Source organism: Schistocerca nitens, chromosome 2, assembly GCF_023898315.1.
Source record: "Schistocerca nitens isolate TAMUIC-IGC-003100 chromosome 2, iqSchNite1.1, whole genome shotgun sequence".
NCBI classification, from domain to species: domain Eukaryota; kingdom Metazoa; phylum Arthropoda; class Insecta; order Orthoptera; family Acrididae; genus Schistocerca; species Schistocerca nitens.
This window is the reverse complement of record NC_064615.1, coordinates 658996298-659016226: the sequence shown is the minus strand read 5'-3', so window position 1 is coordinate 659016226 and position 19929 is coordinate 658996298. Positions and strand designations below refer to the sequence as shown.

Sequence of the window (19929 nt, the reverse complement as noted above, 5' to 3'; positions counted from 1 at the left end):
AACCTATGGACAGCACACAACACCCAGCCATCACGAGGCAGAGAAAATCCCTGACACCGCCGGGAATCGAACCCGGGAACCCGGGCGTGGGAAGCGAGAACGCTACCGCACGACCACGAGATGCGGGCCCTGATATCAGTATAACAATATACTGATATAGTTTGTAACATTAAAAATGTGGTTGAAAATTACTTGAGGACGAGATTATCTAATCGAACGATATAAGTAAAGAACTTTTAAGTTACAGCCTCCTACGGAATATGTTTTCTTTTATAGGGTATTTGGAAGCTGTTGATTCTCACAGGAACAAAATTACAAAATACATTCTGAAATCAATCTGAATCCTTCTAGTGTATCCATGTCTCTTCCACGAATACTATCACGATTCGTAAGTTAACTGCTAGCGAGGATTAAGTTACCCTCCTTGCAAAATTCAGTCAGGCGGCTCTCTCTTTCGTTCCTATCACACAGTCCATATTCAACTGCTATTTTTCCTTCTCATCCTCTTTCTGCTATCGAATTCCAGTACCACAATCCAATTAAATTTCCCTCTCCATTATCTAACTGTATCATTTCTTTTATCTCATCATACATTCTTTCCATCTCTTCATCATTTGCGGAACTAGAGTAGGTGGCATATAAAGTTGTGCTAATGCGATGCGTGATGATTTTGTGGCTATCTTGGCTACAATGAAACGTTGTCTTTGCTATTCGTAGTAGGTTACACACACTCATGTATTCCTATTCATTATTAGACCTACTCCTGTATGACTCCTATATGATTTTTTGCTTTAATCCTGTACTCACCTGTCGACAAGTCCTGTTCATCCTTCCACTAAACTTCACTAATACACACTGTTTCTTGACTTGAACCTGTCGAATCTGAATTTTAAATTTTCTAATCCCATGCACAATTAAGGGGTTGGGTTGTTTGGGGGAAGAGACGAGACAGCGAGGTCATCGGTCTCATGGGTTTAGGGAAGGACGGGGAAGGAGTTCGGCCGTGCCCTTTCAAAAGAACCATCCCGGCATTTGTCTGGAGCGATTTAGGGAAATCACGGAAGACCTAAATCAGGATGGCCGGACGCGGGATTGAGATGTCGTCCTCCCGAATGCGAGTTCAGTGTGTTAGCCACTGCGCCACCTTGCTCGGTCACAATTAAGGAATCCAACACTATGTTCTGCGACCTTAAAAATGCCAGTTTTGTTTCTCCTGATGACGTCAAATGGCTCTGAGCACTATGGGACTTAACAGCTATGGTCATCAGTCCCCTAGAACTTAGAACTACTTAAACCTAACTAACCTATGGACAGCACACAACACCCAGCCATCACGAGGCAGAGAAAATCCCTGACACCGCCGGGAATCGAACCCGGGAACCCGGGCGTGGGAAGCGAGAACGCTACCGCACGACCACGAGATGCGGGCCCTGATATCAGTATAACAATATACTGATATAGTTTGTAACATTAAAAATGTGGTTGAAAATTACTTGAGGACGAGATTATCTAATCGAACGATATAAGTAAAGAACTTTTAAGTTACAGCCTCCTACGGAATATGTTTTCTTTTATAGGGTATTTGGAAGCTGTTGATTCTCACAGGAACAAAATTACAAAATACATTCTGAAATCAATCTGAATCCTTCTAGTGTATCCATGTCTCTTCCACGAATACTATCACGATTCGTAAGTTAACTGCTAGCGAGGATTAAGTTACCCTCCTTGCAAAATTCAGTCAGGCGGCTCTCTCTTTCGTTCCTATCACACAGTCCATATTCAACTGCTATTTTTCCTTCTCATCCTCTTTCTGCTATCGAATTCCAGTACCACAATCCAATTAAATTTCCCTCTCCATTATCTAACTGTATCATTTCTTTTATCTCATCATACATTCTTTCCATCTCTTCATCATTTGCGGAACTAGAGTAGGTGGCATATAAAGTTGTGCTAATGCGATGCGTGATGATTTTGTGGCTATCTTGGCTACAATGAAACGTTGTCTTTGCTATTCGTAGTAGGTTACACACACTCATGTATTCCTATTCATTATTAGACCTACTCCTGTATGACTCCTATATGATTTTTTGCTTTAATCCTGTACTCACCTGTCGACAAGTCCTGTTCATCCTTCCACTAAACTTCACTAATACACACTGTTTCTTGACTTGAACCTGTCGAATCTGAATTTTAAATTTTCTAATCCCATGCACAATTAAGGGGTTGGGTTGTTTGGGGGAAGAGACGAGACAGCGAGGTCATCGGTCTCATGGGTTTAGGGAAGGACGGGGAAGGAGTTCGGCCGTGCCCTTTCAAAAGAACCATCCCGGCATTTGTCTGGAGCGATTTAGGGAAATCACGGAAGACCTAAATCAGGATGGCCGGACGCGGGATTGAGATGTCGTCCTCCCGAATGCGAGTTCAGTGTGTTAGCCACTGCGCCACCTTGCTCGGTCACAATTAAGGAATCCAACACTATGTTCTGCGACCTTAAAAATGCCAGTTTTGTTTCTCCTGATGACGTCAAATGGCTCTGAGCACTATGGGACTTAACATCTATGGTCATCAGTCCCCTAGAACTTACAACTACTTAAACCTAACTAACCTAAGGACATCACACAACACCCAGCCATCACGAGGCAGAGAAAATCCCTGACCCCGCCGGGAATCGAACCCGGGAACCCGGGCGTGGGAAGCGAGAACGCTACCGCACGACCACGAGATGCGGGCCCTGATGACGTCATCCCCTTGAGTAGTCCCCACTCAACGATACAAATGGGGGACTATTTGAACTGCGGAACGTTCTGGCAAAGAGGATGACATCATGATTAAGACGAACAGCTGCATCTACTTGGGATAGAAACAAACGTCTGTGCTATCCCTTTGCTTTCAGCCGTTCGCAGTACCAGCACAGTAAGGCCATGTTGGTTAATGTTTTGGCAGTTTATTGCGGGTCATGGCTCATCGAACATAGGCCGGTGTGAGGCGGAGCTACACCATTAAGTTAAGTAGTGGTTTTGACTTTGTACATATGTACTGTCTGTGTTTTCCTTTTCTTTTTCGTTCATGAATGTATAGCTATGGTGTTCTCTTAATCATTGACAAAGGTCTTCTTAGGCATATGTGGGTTTTATTGTTGTTCTGAAGGAGGTGTAGTTATCTACGCCGAAACCTGGGTTAAAACTTAACACTAGGAGCTTTTTTCGCAATCGAGGCGGGTTTTTCGTTAGGTTAGAAAGCCAAATCAGTCGATCATCCAGAGTGTTGCCACTGCAACCTCCAAAAGGGTTCAAACTCCATGGCAGATTAAAACTGTGTGCCGGAGCGAGTCTCGAACTCGGGACCTTTCCCTTTTGCGGGAAAGTGCTCTTGCCCGAGAAAGGCAAAGGTCCCGAGTTCGAGTCTCGGTCCGGTACACGGTTTTAATCTGCCAGGAAGTTTCATATCAACGCACACTCCGTTGCAGAGTGAAAATCTCATTCTGGAAACATCCCCCAGGTTGTGGCTAAGCCATGTCTCGGTAATATCCTTTCTTTCAGGAGTGCTAGTTCTGCAAGGTTCGCAGGAGAGCTTCTGTAAAGTTTGGAAGGTAGGAGACGAGGTATTAGCAGAAGTAAAGCTGTGATGACGGGGCGTGAGTCGTGCTTTTGTAGCTCAGTTGGTAGAGCACTTGCCGGCGAAAGGCAAAGGTCCCGAGTTCGAGTGTCGGTCCGGCACGCAGTTTTAAAGTGCCAGGAAGTTTCATATCAGCGCACACTCCGCTGCAGAGTGAAAATCTCATTCTGGATCCAGAAAAGTTTCTGCACTAGCTGCACTTTTCAGGCATCACACATTTGTTTGGCCTCTCAACAGGTACCTCTCTGTTGTAGTTGCACCTGCAATACCGTACATGTCATGAATTTAGAAGTCAACATTCGCAACATGTTTGTCAGTTGATGTAGTAGGTCAATCACGTGTAGTCGATTGTAGCTGTTAGCGCCTTGTGTAAGATGGTCGTGACATCACAGGCCGACAACGTGAGGTGAGAGTGTGTGTGTGGTGTGGTGACGTGCGCAGGTCTGGTGACGCGCGCGGTGCTGCTGTCGGGGTCGGCGCTGAGCCCGTGGGCGTCGCCGTCTCCGGCGCGCCACGACGCGCTGCGGGCGCGCGTCACGCGGCTGCTGGGCTGCGACCCCGGCCTGCCCGACGTGGCGCCGTGCCTGCGCGCGCAGCCGCTGGCGGCGCTGCTGTCTGTGGACGTGTCGCCGCCGCGCTTCCTGCCGCGCTTCGGGCCGTCGCCCGACGTGCCGCCCGGCCTGGCCACCGAGCGCGCCGCCGACCCCTTCGTCAGCTGCGACCTCATGCTCGGCATCACCAGCACCGAGAGCTACCTCGACTTCAGCGCCTCCGACATCCAGTACGGCTTCGAGGAGGACGAGCGCGACCGCGTGCTGCGCACGTATATCCGCAACACGTACGTGTACCACCTCAACGAGATCTTCTCGGCGGTGCGCAACGAGTACACGGACTGGGATAAGCCCATCCTGCACCCCATCAACATCCGGGACTCCACCATGGAGGCCCTCAGCGACGGACACACCGTGTCGCCCGTGATCCGCACCGCCTACCTGCACTCGCGCCGCGGCGCCCGCACCTACCTCTTCCACTTCGCCTACCAGACCAAGGACAGCGACTACCCACAGGTATACTCACAACGGAACATAAACACACTTTACGCATCTACAAGACTTGTATTTTTTGGTTTCCACATTATTCGTCACAAGGCTCCACCTTCAGGCAAAAAATGTGTTATACAGTCCATCTACGAGTAGGACTGCATCATCGGTAATTCAAGCACCTGTAATGCAAACTCCTCAAATGTACGGTTATGTCCCGTTGTATTCTTCACCTAAACATTTTTCGTTGCTATCAACTACTTTGAAAATCCCGTCCGCTCTAATATGACGGAGAATCGAAAGTTAGCTCAGTTTATTTCTTTTCTAGTTTGGCATACACAGAGACAATAGTCAATCAATGTTTTAACTACCATATTCTAATAGCAATATACTGAACTACAGTATTCTTTACTTATGTTCTTGTAATGTGAGGGACAATCAAATTAAAAAGATGGAAACGGAAAAAAATGAAATAAAATATTTATTATTTCAAAAGTAATCGAAATGGCTCTGAACACTATGTGGGATTAAAGCTCTACGTACTATGGAAGTTGGGGTCTTCATTGCCTTCTGGATTTTCGTGGTTAGGTAATCGACAGCACTAATAAGATTGGCAGGCCTGGTCAGGTAGAGGTATGGACAAGTGGTGTTGCTGAGAACCGTGGCAAATTTGTCCCAACCAGTGACGGTCATTGTAAAGTGGCTGTCGAAGGACAGTGTTACGTTAGTAATATGCCAGAGCTTTGAGTCATGGTCTGACAGCAGTTTGTCGAGCGTTTCCAACGAAACTGTACAACCTTTTCTTGAAAATCGCCACATCCAGAACGTCTGGCGTGGGATTTAAGTGGGGTGGTATATGTGTGATAATGTGGGGGCGAAAGACTGACAGGATTCACGATGCGAGAATGCCAAGCCGGCTGATAGGCTCTGAGATCAGTCCAAACTATGAGTCTGTCAAATAATGTCAACTTGTAGAGGTATGCTTCGGGAAATAGCTGGTTAGGGTTGGAATACACTGCATCAAAAGTGATGGCTCCTTGGTGTGTCGAGACAGTAACCACTGTGGACTCTATATGTTCCATTTCTGTGACAGCCTATTCTTACGTAGGAGCACTGCTATGCCCCCACCACAGCAATGGAGCTCGTCCATGTTATAGCATATCACATTGCTTAGACGAGAATCATCCCCTGGTGTGAGGTGTGTTTCTGTAACATGTAAAATATGCACACAGTGCTCATGAAGGAAGGTGATTCAGTTCTGTGCCCATCTACATAATGCCATTAGTTCTAAAAATACCGATGACTAGATCCGCATGGGGTTTATAGTATTGCAGTGTCGCCGTTGCAACAAAATGTTGCTGAGCCCCTCAATCCAAGCAATGACATTTGTGAACCCATCATCTGACCAACGGATTTTCAGAGCTGTTTCAGGAATGATTGCACTGATGGGGGCTACGTGAACAAGGAAATGATCTGGAAGAACTCTTGCTTGTCATACTGAACTGAAGCACCTGTCTCTGTCATTGGGAGGGATATCTCAAGTCGGCTTGACCCTTCGGCAGGTAGAGGTGGGTGTTGTGACAGATGGAGAAAGTGCAATTATGGAAGGTTAGAACACTTCAACAGATGGGTGTAAGGAGGGTGTAGTAGGCCTTTCTGTTTGGTGTGTATTGGTATTTGTGACAGGAGAAGGATTAGTAGGAGGAAAACGAGCTGCAATGGCAGAAGGGCTCTTCGGGAAGTGAGAAGAAGGCAGTGCCTTTACTGCAGATATGTCAGGTGCTTGAGCATCTTCAGTTTCGTGTTCGTTTGATTGGTTCTTTAAGATGGTGCCTGAGGTGGCAGATTCATTTTCAGTTCTCTTCTTGGAGAATGGGAAGACTTCATCACCTTCTGGTATGTAGGACAACCCTCCAGGAGGACAGATGATAGGGTTCATGAGGGGTGCACAAGAATCTGGTACAGGTCGGTTTTTCTGAGGCTTGAAGGTTGCAGTCCAATGATGCATGCAGGCCCTGCATTTGACACACTGCAACAGAAGTTAGCAGTAATTACTGGTGTGTCGCAAATCTTGACACTTATAGCGAATGGATCGTCCATAGCAGCATACAAATGATTCAACACGCATCTTGGTGCACAGGAGATACCTGATTTGGTAGATACATTCGCGAGACCTCCCAGCCTCTACGAATTACCGAAGATACATAAGAAAAATATGCCTCTTTGGCCAATTATTAGTGTAATCAGTTCGCCTGTCTACAGACTGGAAAAACATATTGCCAAATTGTTAGCGCCTAAACCGGGATATCTTGAACGCCATATAAACTCACAGTAATTTGACGAAATAAATCTCGGGTGAACAGCTTTGTGTGAGTGTACAAAGGACACAATATTTAGGCAATCGACCTTGTTGCCATCATCATGTGTGCTGATGTCCTGCCAGAGGACGGCAGGCGTGAGGTATACATCAGATTCACTCACCCCCTCCCTCGGGCGCTCTCTCCGCCGTCCGCGCCGCGGGTGCTGTCTCGGTCGTCCACGCCGGGGTTCGATACCCGGCTTGTGGCCCAGCGTCTGGGTGTTTTCTCGTAGGACCGCGCACAGGGAGGTTTTCCGGCGGCGTTTCGGAGGTTCCTCCCTTTGCCCTCGAAGTCAGTACACTCTGGGAAATTTCTATCGTCTAATTAATCCGAGTAATGGCTGGTTCCCGAGCTTGGTTAACGGAAAGGCGGCTGTCACGATTCAGTTCATGTTTTCTTACTCTGATCTCTATGGCTTATTTGAAGATACAGTCCCAATTCCAAAGTCTGTGGTAGGAACTTGGTCTTGTCATAATCCATGCCGTGAGTTCTGACAGGCAATGCTCGGCGATTGCAGACTTATTAGGCTGTTGTAATCTTGTGTGCCATTGGGGTTTACGGCATCGGCCTTCAATGATGCGAATTGTCACTTACCGCATTGGCATGGTATTTTGTAAGCCCCTTGTCACGTAAACCAAGGTCGTCCTTAACACTGCCAAGAAGTGCTCTGATTTTAATTGCAGGGCAGAACACGGTTTGTACTTGATATTTGAGTAAAATCGTCCAACTTTTCCCTATAAGGCCCCATAAAACGGAATGTATGCAATCGCCGTGTTTTTCTCAGGTTCTTCATTAGTTTCCACCGGTTGTGTTTGTTAAATCACTGAAGAAAATACGCCAAAACGACTTGACGGTGAGACAGGACGTTGTGTCACTTTCTTCGAGGGTGCCAGTACAAAACACGCTGGATCTTTTGGCACAACAGTTTCGAACTGGAATCATCAAGGTTTTCCGTCTAATCATAATATACTCCTTGTATCGCAACGAATATTATGAAATAGTGGAAGGATGGTGAAGGAACAACCACTCTCCCTGGCAGTCACGAATTTGTTCCTGGAGCAAATCGAGGATTAGGAGCTGAACTCGAGGTGTTAGGTATGTCTTGCTTCCTAAGCTACGTTGATGACACCTTCCTGATATGGCATCAAGCTGAAAATGCTACGCAGCAGTTCGTTGGTCACAAGAGCGATGTCTATCCCAACATTAAGTTCACCATAGAGATGGAGAAGGCTGACAAGCAATCGTTCTTGGATGTTTTGGTTGAGCGGAAGGCAGGAGGCAGCTTTGTCATTCAGTATACAGGAAACCGATATTCACTGATCGATACTCGAAAGGAAAAAAGTTGCAGCACCCTGTACACAAGAAAGCGGCCCTGAAAATGTTTTTACACAAAGTTATTTCTGACGTTTACCCACAGCCTGTAATTGCAGCACTTGAGATATGTGTTCAGAGAGAACGGTTGTAGCATGAGAGACATCCCTATCACTTTCAGGTGCCACCGTAGAAGGACGTCGTGTGAATGGGCACAAGGTGCCAAGATAGATACTTTAATGCCATACTGTGAGGCAATGAACAGCAAGTTAGGACCTGTGGTGCCGAGACATGGACTGAGATCAGTGTTGCAGTCAGCCAGCAAAATAGGAGATAAGCTGCGCCTTGTTAAAGACGACAAAGCTCTTCGTGCACCCGGTGTGTATGGTTTCCCCTGAGAATGCGGCAGCATCTATGTAAGTCAGGAAATTCGCACAGTTGCGGAGCTTTCTACCAAGCCACAAGTGACATATTAAATAAAGCGTTCTTGACAAGTCGGGCATAGCTGAGAAAAGCGATACAAGATAAAGTTTGGAAACACGAGAGTGTGGACTCGTGTGTCAACATATTGGAATTCAGTTATAAAGGAGGTATTGGTTAAAAAGCGGCCTTGGTTGCAATTTTAGTTTTCTTTACTTTTCAACGACGCGTTTCGCCTTGTTTAGGCATCTTCAGGTTATCTTTTCTACATAAGATCTGCATAACAGGAGCTCCTGCAACAGGAACGCGTTGTGCAGATCTTGGTGCCTCTCGCGTCCATTTAGAAAAGATAACCTGAAGGTGCCTAAATAAGGCGAAACGCGTCGTTGAAAAATAAAGAAAAATAAAATTGCAGCGAAGACTGTTTTTAACCAATACTGTTAAGCACTGGTTTGCTGTATGCCACATATGGATTGTATAAAGGAGGTGGCTGAGATCAGAATAAACAGCAACAATTTGAACAGAGACCAAGGATACGCAGTTAGTTTGGAGTGGGGACGGCCTTTGGATATCGAAAGGAGACAAAGGTGGATGCCTGACGCTTGTAGGGAGGCGGGAGCGGCAGTTTCAAACGCAGCGCCGGACCCTCGCGCCACGCAACGTCACTAGATCCCGCTGAGGGACGGAGCTGCTATGAGCTGCCCAACTCACCTTCAGCGAACGCGTCGTTACGGCCCTGTTCGATTTGTGCCAGAGGCTTATATCGCAGAAAACCGTGTCAATCCGGGATGGTAGTGATCTCTACTACTGACGACAATGGCGGAGATAGCCATCGAAAGCTCGGGGATTTCATTCGAACTGACGCGACTTGAAAACCGGGCAAATTTTATTTAATTTCTGAGAATGTACATAATGTGCGCAGCACTGTGTGGTAGTGAAACAGGAGATAACAGGAAGGGAAGAGAATCGAGGCATTTGAGTTGTGCTATAGATGGGTGTTGAAAATTAGGTGGACTCATAAGGTAAGGAATGAGTAGGTTTTCCGCAGAATTGGTAAGAAATTAACATATGAGAAAAACTGACAACAAAAAGACAAAGGCTGATAGGCGATGTGTTAACACATCAGGGAATAACCTCCATTGCACTATAGGGAGCTGTAGAGGGTGAGAAATGTAGAGAAACACGGAGATTGGGACGCATCCTGAAATCAGTACAGGATGTAGGTTTAAAGCGCCAATGTGAGATGAAAAGTTCGCACAGGCGAGGAATTGGTGCCAGTCCTCATCAAAAATGTCAGAAGACTGATGAAAAAAATATAAAAACGAAATAAGAGAAAGATATGCCACACTTTTGGCATCCTGTTACGAGGGCTATACACAAAGTACATTACGTTTTGGAATTAAAAATAAATAAAGTATTGGAATTTTTTTTATTATATACAGATGAAAGCCACACTTAAATACTACTTTTATACATAGTTGCCATTTAAATTAAGGCACTTATCGTAGCGATGGACGAGCTTGGAAATTCCTTCGTCGCAAAATTCGGCCGCCTGCTCCTTCAACGACGTGGTTACCGCTTCTTTTGGGACAGAAAAGGTGTGATTTTTGTGGATTTCCTGGAAAGAAGCACTACAATAAACTCTCAAAGGTATTGCCAAACTCTGCACAATCTCAGAAGAGAAATAAAAAACAAGGGCAGGGGAAAGTTGGGCTCAAAGATCTTGCTGAATCACGACAACGCTCGGGCCCCCACGGCAAATGCCACTCGTGAAGTTCTCGAATCTTTTCAGTGAGAGTTGTTTGCTCATCCGCCTGGCACCGAGCGACTTCCACTTATTCCCAGCAATGAAGAAGTGGTTGGCTATGAAGCGTTTTGATGACGACGCACAGCTTCAAGAAGAGGTAACCACGCGGTTGAAGGCGCAGGCGGCCGAATTTTACGACGAAGGAATTTCCAAGCTCGTCCATCGCTACGATAAGTGCCTTAATTTAAATGGCAACTATGTAGAAAAGTAGTATTTAAGTGTGGCTTTCATCTGTATATGATAAAAAAAATTCCAATACTTTATTTATTTTTAATTCCAAAACGTAATGTACTTTGTGTATAGCCCTCGTATTTCTATCATTTCCGCTGCGTAAAGATTTTTATGTGGGGTGAGAAAACTTTGTCGTTACTTTTTTTATATCCATAGGCTATAACTTTCAGTTCTCGATGCTTTCATCTTGTCCTTGTATAACAAATAAACGCAATGCATTTGCCCACTGAGATAAACTGTTATCACGAATTGAAAAACTGACATAGGACTGCTGTCCATTTCAAAAATATGGCGGAGTGAATGTTGGTTTGATGTGATTTCAAGACTGTCAGTGGAACACTTTATCAAAGGAGAACTGTGTCTGGAGAGTGGACTCTTCACAGCCAGAAAGGCAGCGACCCCGGCTGTCAATAAGAGGCGCGCCCCAGTGCCCAGATCCAGCGGCAGATCTCTGCAGACGGAGGCGCGGCGCCGCTCATGAAATAAACATGGCGAGCTGCAGCCGAGCCGTGTATCCGATTCAGGGGGCTCGCCCCGTGTGCACGAGTCGTTCCGCTCTCCAACGCCCGCCCCCACCCTCAGCCGCCGCATGAAACCGACTCCAGATGGCGTTAGCTGGCACCGGCTGCGAGACGCCGACAAGTCTGCATCGTCCTCGTTTGCCTTCTGCAGACGTGTCGCGTCTCTGGTGCCACCGTCTCTTCTGTCACGTTTAACGAGAGGCAGTAATTTAGAAAGGCAACCTACAGAATCTATTCAAAGGGACGAATGTAATGCAAACTAGAACAGGTAGAGACTCATGGTACTATGCACGGGGTTCTCTATGCACGAGCTTACAGATAATTATGGGAATTACCTACAGGTTAAAACCGATACCGGTATTTTCACTCAGACTAACCGGTGTTTTTCAGTATTTGATTCGTCTAATGACATGATGGTCGAAGTAGAGAGGATATAAAATGTAGACTGGCAATGGCAAGGAAAGCGTTTCTGAAGAAGAGAAATTTGTTAACATCGAGTATAGATTTAAGTGTCAGGAAGTCATTTCTGAAAGTATTTGTATGGAGTGTAGCCATGTATGGAAGTGAAACATAGACGGTAAACAGTTTGGACAAGAAGAGAATAGAAGCTTTCGAAATGTGGTGCTACAGAAGAATGCTGAAGATTAGATGGGTAGATCACATAACTAATGAGGAGGTACTGAATAGGATTGGGGAGAAGAGGAGTTTGTGGCACAACTTGACTAGAAGAAGGGATCGGTTGGTAGGACATGTTCTGAGGCATCAAGGGATCACCAATTTAGTATTGGAGGGCAGCGTGGAGGGTAAAAATCGTAGGGGGAGACCAAGAGATTCATACACTAAGCAGATTCAGAAGGATGTAGGTTGCAGTAGGTACTGGGAGATGAAGAAGCTTGCACAGGATAGAGTAGCATGGAGAGCTGCATCAAACCAGTCTCAGGACTGAAGACCACAACAACAACAACAACAATGACATAGTGAAAATTCGAAATATTCATTACCCATAGCAGCAGTGGTAAAATTTTTCGTTTTTAAATAAACTTTTTTTAAAGGACATAGTAATTTTTATTCGTAAAATTTGCTTTGGTTTGAAATACGAAAATGGGAATAGCGATCAGTGCTATTCTAATGACAACGTCACCAGTAACGAGCAACAAACTCACTGCATAAGAATAGGTACAGCATTGCTGAGACAATAATGTCCCTGTCGCCGTGTGTCCCAGCTTAAAGTGTGCGTGTACGTGAATTGTGTAAGACTTACCCCCTCTTGGTCTATATCTTCGTTTCTCGCTGTCGTCGGTCGACGTTCATTGTAATGCAGAATTGCATCAACCCTAGTCTGGGAATATTTCTACAACTAACGTAGCAATCAAGTAGAGTTATGCAGCTCTTCATTCGATTTAAAATATTAATGATATGTCTACCACTTCCATGATCTAATTAAAGAAAAAGGAAATTATGGTAACAACAATTTATTCTTCGTGTAGAATTGGAATCGAAAGTGGACAATCTACTGCCTCTGTCCACACAATTTTCCTTTACCTGCTTGCAGGCCTTTAATACGGACAAATGAACACGAGTTTTCCAACCTCAGTTTTTACACATAAGCAATGACTATTCATTATGCTCAAATAGTGGTGTAATGCTCGATTTCAACACGATTTTTCAGAAAATTTTTATAAGACTAGAAGCAATAGAAAAGTTCCGATGAATTTTTGTGGTATTCAGCTACGTACCATTTTTCGAGTAAAGCAGCTAACCTTTAACTCTCAGGGTCCTCTCTTATTTGCCTATTTATTTTAATGTATTAATTCCATATATTTTAAAACTGAGTGAGTCAAAATTTTTCAGTCTCTGTCCGATTTATAAATTTATTACAGGAAATAATAAAAAGTAAAGCTGATAATCCATTATTTCAGAAACAGGTTACTTTGAATAGTTGTATCACAGATTAAAACGTTGTGTTAAAAAAACAATACAAGCGAAAACGAGTTGTTTTAGCGATAACCGCCATCCCTACTTACAGATGGCTGTTGTTTTTACATCCAATTTCTCGTTTGTTGTTATTGAAAGTGATAGTATTAACTATAAAAACCATTAGCTGGTCTGTTGTTGATATTCAGGGGTTTCGTTCTCCCATTACGCACTTTGAGAAGCAGCTGTATGACGTAAGAAGCAGTGATTCGCTACAAAAAACCGTTCCCATGCTTCCTGGATTATTCCATAAAATAATGTATCTCACTCGCAGTTCTTTGCTTCGTGGAAGGACAGTAGGGTTTCGCTGAGTTCTGATGGGTAACAGTCGAAACCCAATGTGTTCATGTGTCATATTACTCGCTCCATTTCTCATTAAGTTGACATAATGCGGCCCCCTCTACTTGCACAATAATAGTTACAACCGGGCACAGCTACGACACCAGTTAGCTGGCTCAAATAGAATAATCCACGCGACACAGTACATTACCGCCGTTCTTTCACTTAAAATATGTGGATGACTGGTATACAATGATTCTTCTATCATTCTTCTACATTATACTCCGGAAGCCACTTAATGGTGTGTGGCAGAGGATACTTTTTGTACCACTAACTGAGCCCTCCAACCCTGTTCCACTCACGAATAGTGCGTGGGAAGAATGATTTTTCGTAGGCCTCTGTATTGGCTCTAATTTCTCCAAATTTCTCCTCATGGTCATTACGCGAGACATATTTGAGTGAAGTAATATATGTTATCGGACTCTTCCTCGAAATTTATCTCTCGAATTACACTACTGGCCATTAAAATTGCTACACCAAGAAGAAATGCATATGATAAACTGGTATTCATTGGACAAATATATTATACTAACACTGACATATGATTACATTTTCACTCAATTTGGGTGCATAGATCCTGAGAAATCAGTACCCAGAACAACCACCTCTAGCCGTAATAACGGCCTTGATACGCCTGGGCATTGAGTCAGAGCTTGGATGGCGAGTACACGTACAGCTGCCCTTGCAGCTTCAACACGATACCACAGTTCATCAAGGGTAGTGACTGCCGTATTCTGACGAGCCAGTTGATCGGCCGCCATTGACCAGACGTTTTCAATTGATGAGAGATCTGGAGAATGTGCTGGCCAGGGCAGCAGTTGAACACTTTCTGGATCCAGAAAGGCCCGTACAGGACCTGCAACGTGCGGTCGTGCATTATCCTGCTGAAATGTAGGGTTTCGCAGTGATCGAATGAAGGGTAGAGCCACAGGTCGTAACACATCTGAAATGTAACGTCCACCGTTCAAAGTGCCGTCAATGCGAACAAGAGGTGACCGAGACGTGTAACCGATGGCACCCCATACCATCACGCTGGGTGATACGCCAGTATGGTGATGACGAATACACGCTTCCAATGTGCGTCACCGCGATGTCGCCAAACACGGATGCGACCACCATGATGCTGTAAACAGAAGCTGGATTCATACGAAAAAACGATGTTTTGCCATTCGTGCACCCAGGTTCGTCTTCGAGTACACCATCGCATGCGCTCCTGGCTGTGATGCAGCCTCAAGGGTAACCACAGCCACGGTCTCCGAGCTGATAGTCCGTGCTCCTGCAAACGTCGTCGAACTGTTCGTGCAGATGGTTGTCGTCTTGCAAAAGTCCCAATCTGTTGACTTCGGGATCGAGAGGTGGCTGCACGATCCGTTACAGCAATGCGGATAAGATGCTTATCATCTCGACTGCTAGTTGGAATGGAGCACGGCGTTCCGTATTACCCTCCTGAACCCACGGATTCCATATCTTCACCAACGCGAGCAGCAATGTCGGGATACGATAAACCGCAATCGCGATAGGCTACAATCCGACCTTTATCAAAGTCGGAAACGTGATGGTATGCATTTCTCCTCCTTACGCGAGGCATCACAACGACGTTTCACAAGGCAACGCCGGTCAACTGCTGTTTTTGAATGAGAAATCCGTAGGAAATTTTCCTCATGTCAGCACGTTGTAGGTGTCGCCACCGGCGCCAACCTTGTGTGAATTCTTTAAAAAACTAAACATTTGCATATCACAGCATCTTCTTGCTGTCGGTTAAATTTCGCGACTGTAGCACGTCATCTTCGTGGTGTAGCAATTTCAATTGCCAGTAGTGTATCAATAGAAACTTCCACCATGATACACATAGCCTCTCTTGTAACGTCTGCCAATTGAGTTTTCTGAGCATCACCGTAACGCTCTCGTGCCGACTGAACGGTCTCGTGACGAAATCTACAGCTCTTTGTTGGATCTTTTCTATCTTTACTATCAGTCCTGTCTGGTAGAGAACCCAAACAGATGAACAATACTCAAGAATGAGTCGAACAAGCGCCTTATAAGCCGCTTTCTTAGTAGATGAGCTACGTTCCTTAATTTTTTTCTTTTAATGTCAGTCTGGCATCTGTTTTCCCCACTATTTATTTTATATGGTTATTCCACGTAAGGTCGTTACTCCACGATATTTTACAGCAGATGCTGTTTCCAGCGGTTTGTCATCAATAGAGTAGCTATACAGTAGTTGATTTATTTACGTTCAGGGTCAACTGCCACAACCTGCACCATTCATTAACTCTCTGGAGGTTTTCTGCACATCGTTACTATATTCTACCGTTGCTACTTATAGACAACTTCATCATCTGCGAACAGCCTTAGAGAGATTTGTACTAGATCATTCATATACATTGTAAACAGTAAAGGTCCTATCACACTTCGTTGGGGTACACCGGAAATTACGTTTACATCTGTCGACTTTGTTCCGTTAAGAGCAACGTGTTGAATTTTGTTAATGCACATATACGCGTTTCTCTTGTTAAAGATATCGACTCGGTCTTCACTTTCGGCTGTCCAATTGCATATATGGTGTTTCTGAACATTCCGCATATTTGTTACTAGAACACAGATCCAGTAAAAATAACTCAATATCTACACAACGGGAGCAAAGTGAAGACACTCTATAATTATAAATTATGATATAGGACAACCCACACAACAAGTAAAATAAGTGGCATTCTGTATTCATCGTATTATTATGTTACTTTCTGAACTTAAACTTAAGTACTAGAAAGCTTTGTTACCACGAATTACAGGTATATAACAGGATATAACGTCTTAATATATCAGAACATGAATGAATAACAGAACAATATAATAAAATGTGCAGATCTTACATACTTTAAAAATAATTAAATTCTTTATAGAAACGGCACCTGCTGTAATAAGAAGCTGAATATAATATATTGTCACGTGCACTTGACAGAATTAATGAGTAAGTGAAAGCTAAAAGTAAGAGTTTCTTTTAAGGATTAACTACAAAATACACTTCATAGAATTACTATGAATTCAACTTCCTTTTTAACCGGTACGAGTATTAGGACAGAGCTAATACCTGCATCACGAGATACGAAGAAAAATGCGAGTATTCTAAAGAATGCACAAATACTTATTCTTATCAGTGTGGTAATAACAAAGCGATAGAAAAGACCAAAAGCGTCTGTAGTGGTGAATGGGCAGAGTGTCAGGCTGGTGAGGCTCGGTGACAGACTGGTCGTCGCGAAAAACAATATTTTTTTTAATCATCTGTCGTCTGCCTGGTTTCTAGAGCTGTATTAGTCGCTTAGCTCTCTCATTCATGCTACCAAGTCCATAAAGTTCAGTAACCCTCCCTTCTACTCCTCCTACAACCATATTCTAGTCCCTCATCAATATCAGATTTTCATCTCTCTTTACATACTGATCCAACCGTTCCTAAACTTTCTGTATATCTTAATCTTCTGCTTTCAATGTCGGTATGTATACCGAAACTATTATTGTCAGTGTTTGTTTACTTGCGATTCGTATGAGAACAACCCTATCACTTAACTGTTCACAGTAACTCACTCCCTATCGTTACTTCCTACTCACTGCAAATCCTGCTACCCTTATACCATTTTCTGCTGGTGCTGATATTACCCTATACTCGTCTAGACAGAAATCCTTGTCTTCTTTCCACTTCACTTACTCGCGCTAATCTACAACGAGCCTTATCATCTCCATTCTCAGATTTTATATATTCCCTACCGCGTTCAGACTTCTGACATTCCCGCCCAGTCTCGTAGAACGTAACGCTTTCGTTTGTTACTTAATCCTTTTCTATGAGTCACCTCCCACTTGACGTTCTCCTCCCAGAGATCAGAATGAGGAAGTAGTATGGAATATTTTGCCACTGGAGAGATCATTATGAAACTTTTTCACACACGGTCCACATGTCCTGTGAATACACGTTATTGTTCTTCAATGCAGTGGTTTTCATTGACTTTTGCATCCTGATGCCGTTGATCATTGCCGAATTTTCCACCGTTTAGGGGCAGTTTGCCAGGACAAGAGAGCTCCCCTAACCTATGTCCGCCCCTCCACCCTCTTTGACAAGGCCGTTGGCATAATGAGGGTGACTTCTAATGCCAAAGGTCTTCAGTCACCGATGCTGGTAACATTTATTCAGAATTTATGAAGGGGAGACTTTCGTACATGGGACCCAGGACATTTTGATTAGTAGACATTTTGATTAGTAGACAAAGACGCTACCCCTAACCAAGTGTCTCGTAAAAAACGTCTTTATTAATCTTCAATTACTCAATTCATTCCCGTCAGTGTGAGGAAGTCGCGGCCGAATCGGGCGACTGCGACGGTCAAAATGGTTCAAATGGCTCTGAGCACTATGTGACTTAACATCTATGGTCATCAGTCCCCTAGAACGTAGAACTACTTAAACCTAACTAACCTAAGGACAGGACACAAGACCCAGCCATCAAGAGGCAGAGAAAATCCCTGACCCCGCCGGGAATCGAACCCGGGAACCTGGGCGTGGGAAGCGAGAACGCTACTGCACGACCACGAGATGCGGGCTGCGACGGTCAGCGGGCTGGCTTCTGCCCCATGAGGAAGCATTAGCGTAGGTGACCTGCGTTGCTGACACTGGCAGGCAGCGGTTAGTGGTGCGTCAGTAATCCAAGGCACTCACATCTAAGGCGTATTATTTCTTCTCGCTGCGTCTTTTCTCTACTCTTGATCACTAGCATCCGGGTGACTTGTATCTTCCTCGGCGGCGAGGGAAGACTGCCACGCACCGCCAACTGGCACGAGCCTCTACGTAGCAGGGGCAGTCACATAAGGTTAATTCGTGCGAGAGACGATTGTCCCGATCCAGTCTCAAACACTCTGCTGATGGTGGCGGCTCGTCTTCCCGTCGTCTATCGTAGCTCTGGCATTGTGATAGTGTCCATGTGTTCTGAAGGCACGTGTCTCAAATTTCAGTTGTTAATAATGCTGTGGGACTCGTCTATTGCATCCTTATCCGGCATCTGCTAACGTAGCTCATAACACGGTTCTTGCCTTGGTGTGATGACACACTCCTGCCTGCTCCAGCTTTTTCAGCTGCGTATTGCACGTTTCGTAGAGCAAAGCTACCCATCTCAAAATCCTTTTGCGTACATAATGCTACAACACACGTCTCGCGTTACTACATTTAACAGCCAGCGGTAGCTAATGCAACGCTCCATGGCTGCTTTCATATGAATTCCTACAAGCTTCACTTAAAACTATGTATCTGCGTTAGATAACTTAGAAAAAGCGACCGGTAGGCTAATGCTGATTATTTTCTATGAAGTGATGGGAACTAGAGAATTAAAAGAAGAAAATTTCAAAATCAGATTGTGTGCTAAGGTTCCCTCTTTCCTCTTCTCGCTCTCTGCAAGCTGATGTCATTACTATAAATAAACATTTTGATTATTCCAGTGAAAGTGTATCGGTTTGTACAACAATCCAAAAGTAAGTCGCAGGCATATCTAGATTTCATTTGCAGTCACCAGTCATTTGAATATTTTGTGGCCATACTCCTTTTTTACTATTTTATTCCACTGTGTTTCCCTGGAATACCATAGCTTCGTCTACTACTTCCATACCGGCTGTACCCAATGCGTAGAATTTCGGCAATGACTTCGTCAATCTTTATACTTTACAGGCAGCTAAGGTACACCATACTACTCATAACACTTTAAAAGTCTTACTCTTCTTCCTTGTCTCGACGAAACATCTCTTTTAATATCAGTTAATTTCGTACTTTTGTTTCTCCTCTGATATTGTCTTTATTTCTTTCAGTATGTTTGTGGTATCGAAGTTAAATACTTGTTGTAGATAAGGAGCAACGACGTCTCACAGCTTCATGAACTAAAATAAGTCTTAGTTTAGTATCGACTTACATTTCTACTTCTTCGAATATGTATTGTTATAGACAAACTCCTTGGCGAAGGTCAGTATCAACAGACAATATGGGATACAATTCTGTAAATACAGATATTTTTCTTTCATCTTAAGTTCGCTATATCAGAAACGGCATGGAATATACATTTTGCTTCTTCCATGAAGTACGTGTTCCTGATAACGATCATCAATTCCGTGTTATCCGTATTTCCTAAATTATTCGCACTTTTGGACCTTAAAATTCTTATCAGCAATTTGAGTGCATGAGCTGTTAAGCTGATTCTGCCGTAATTCACGAACTTGTATTGGAATCTTCGGATTTTTAAGGACGATATTTTTCCGAAAGCCTGATGATATACCACCTGTCTCATGCA

At 44.2% G+C, this 19929-nt stretch overlaps 1 protein-coding gene across 1 annotated transcript in view; it reads left to right on the top strand.

Annotated features, from left to right (window-relative positions):
• LOC126235227 (neuroligin-4, X-linked-like) overlaps positions 1-19929 on the top strand; it is a 332083-nt gene that overhangs the window by 250467 nt on the left and 61687 nt on the right. The window contains exon 6 of the mRNA XM_049943958.1: positions 4057-4682. Within this exon, the coding sequence (XP_049799915.1) occupies positions 4057-4682 (626 nt within the window). The remainder of the gene's footprint in view (positions 1-4056; positions 4683-19929) is intronic.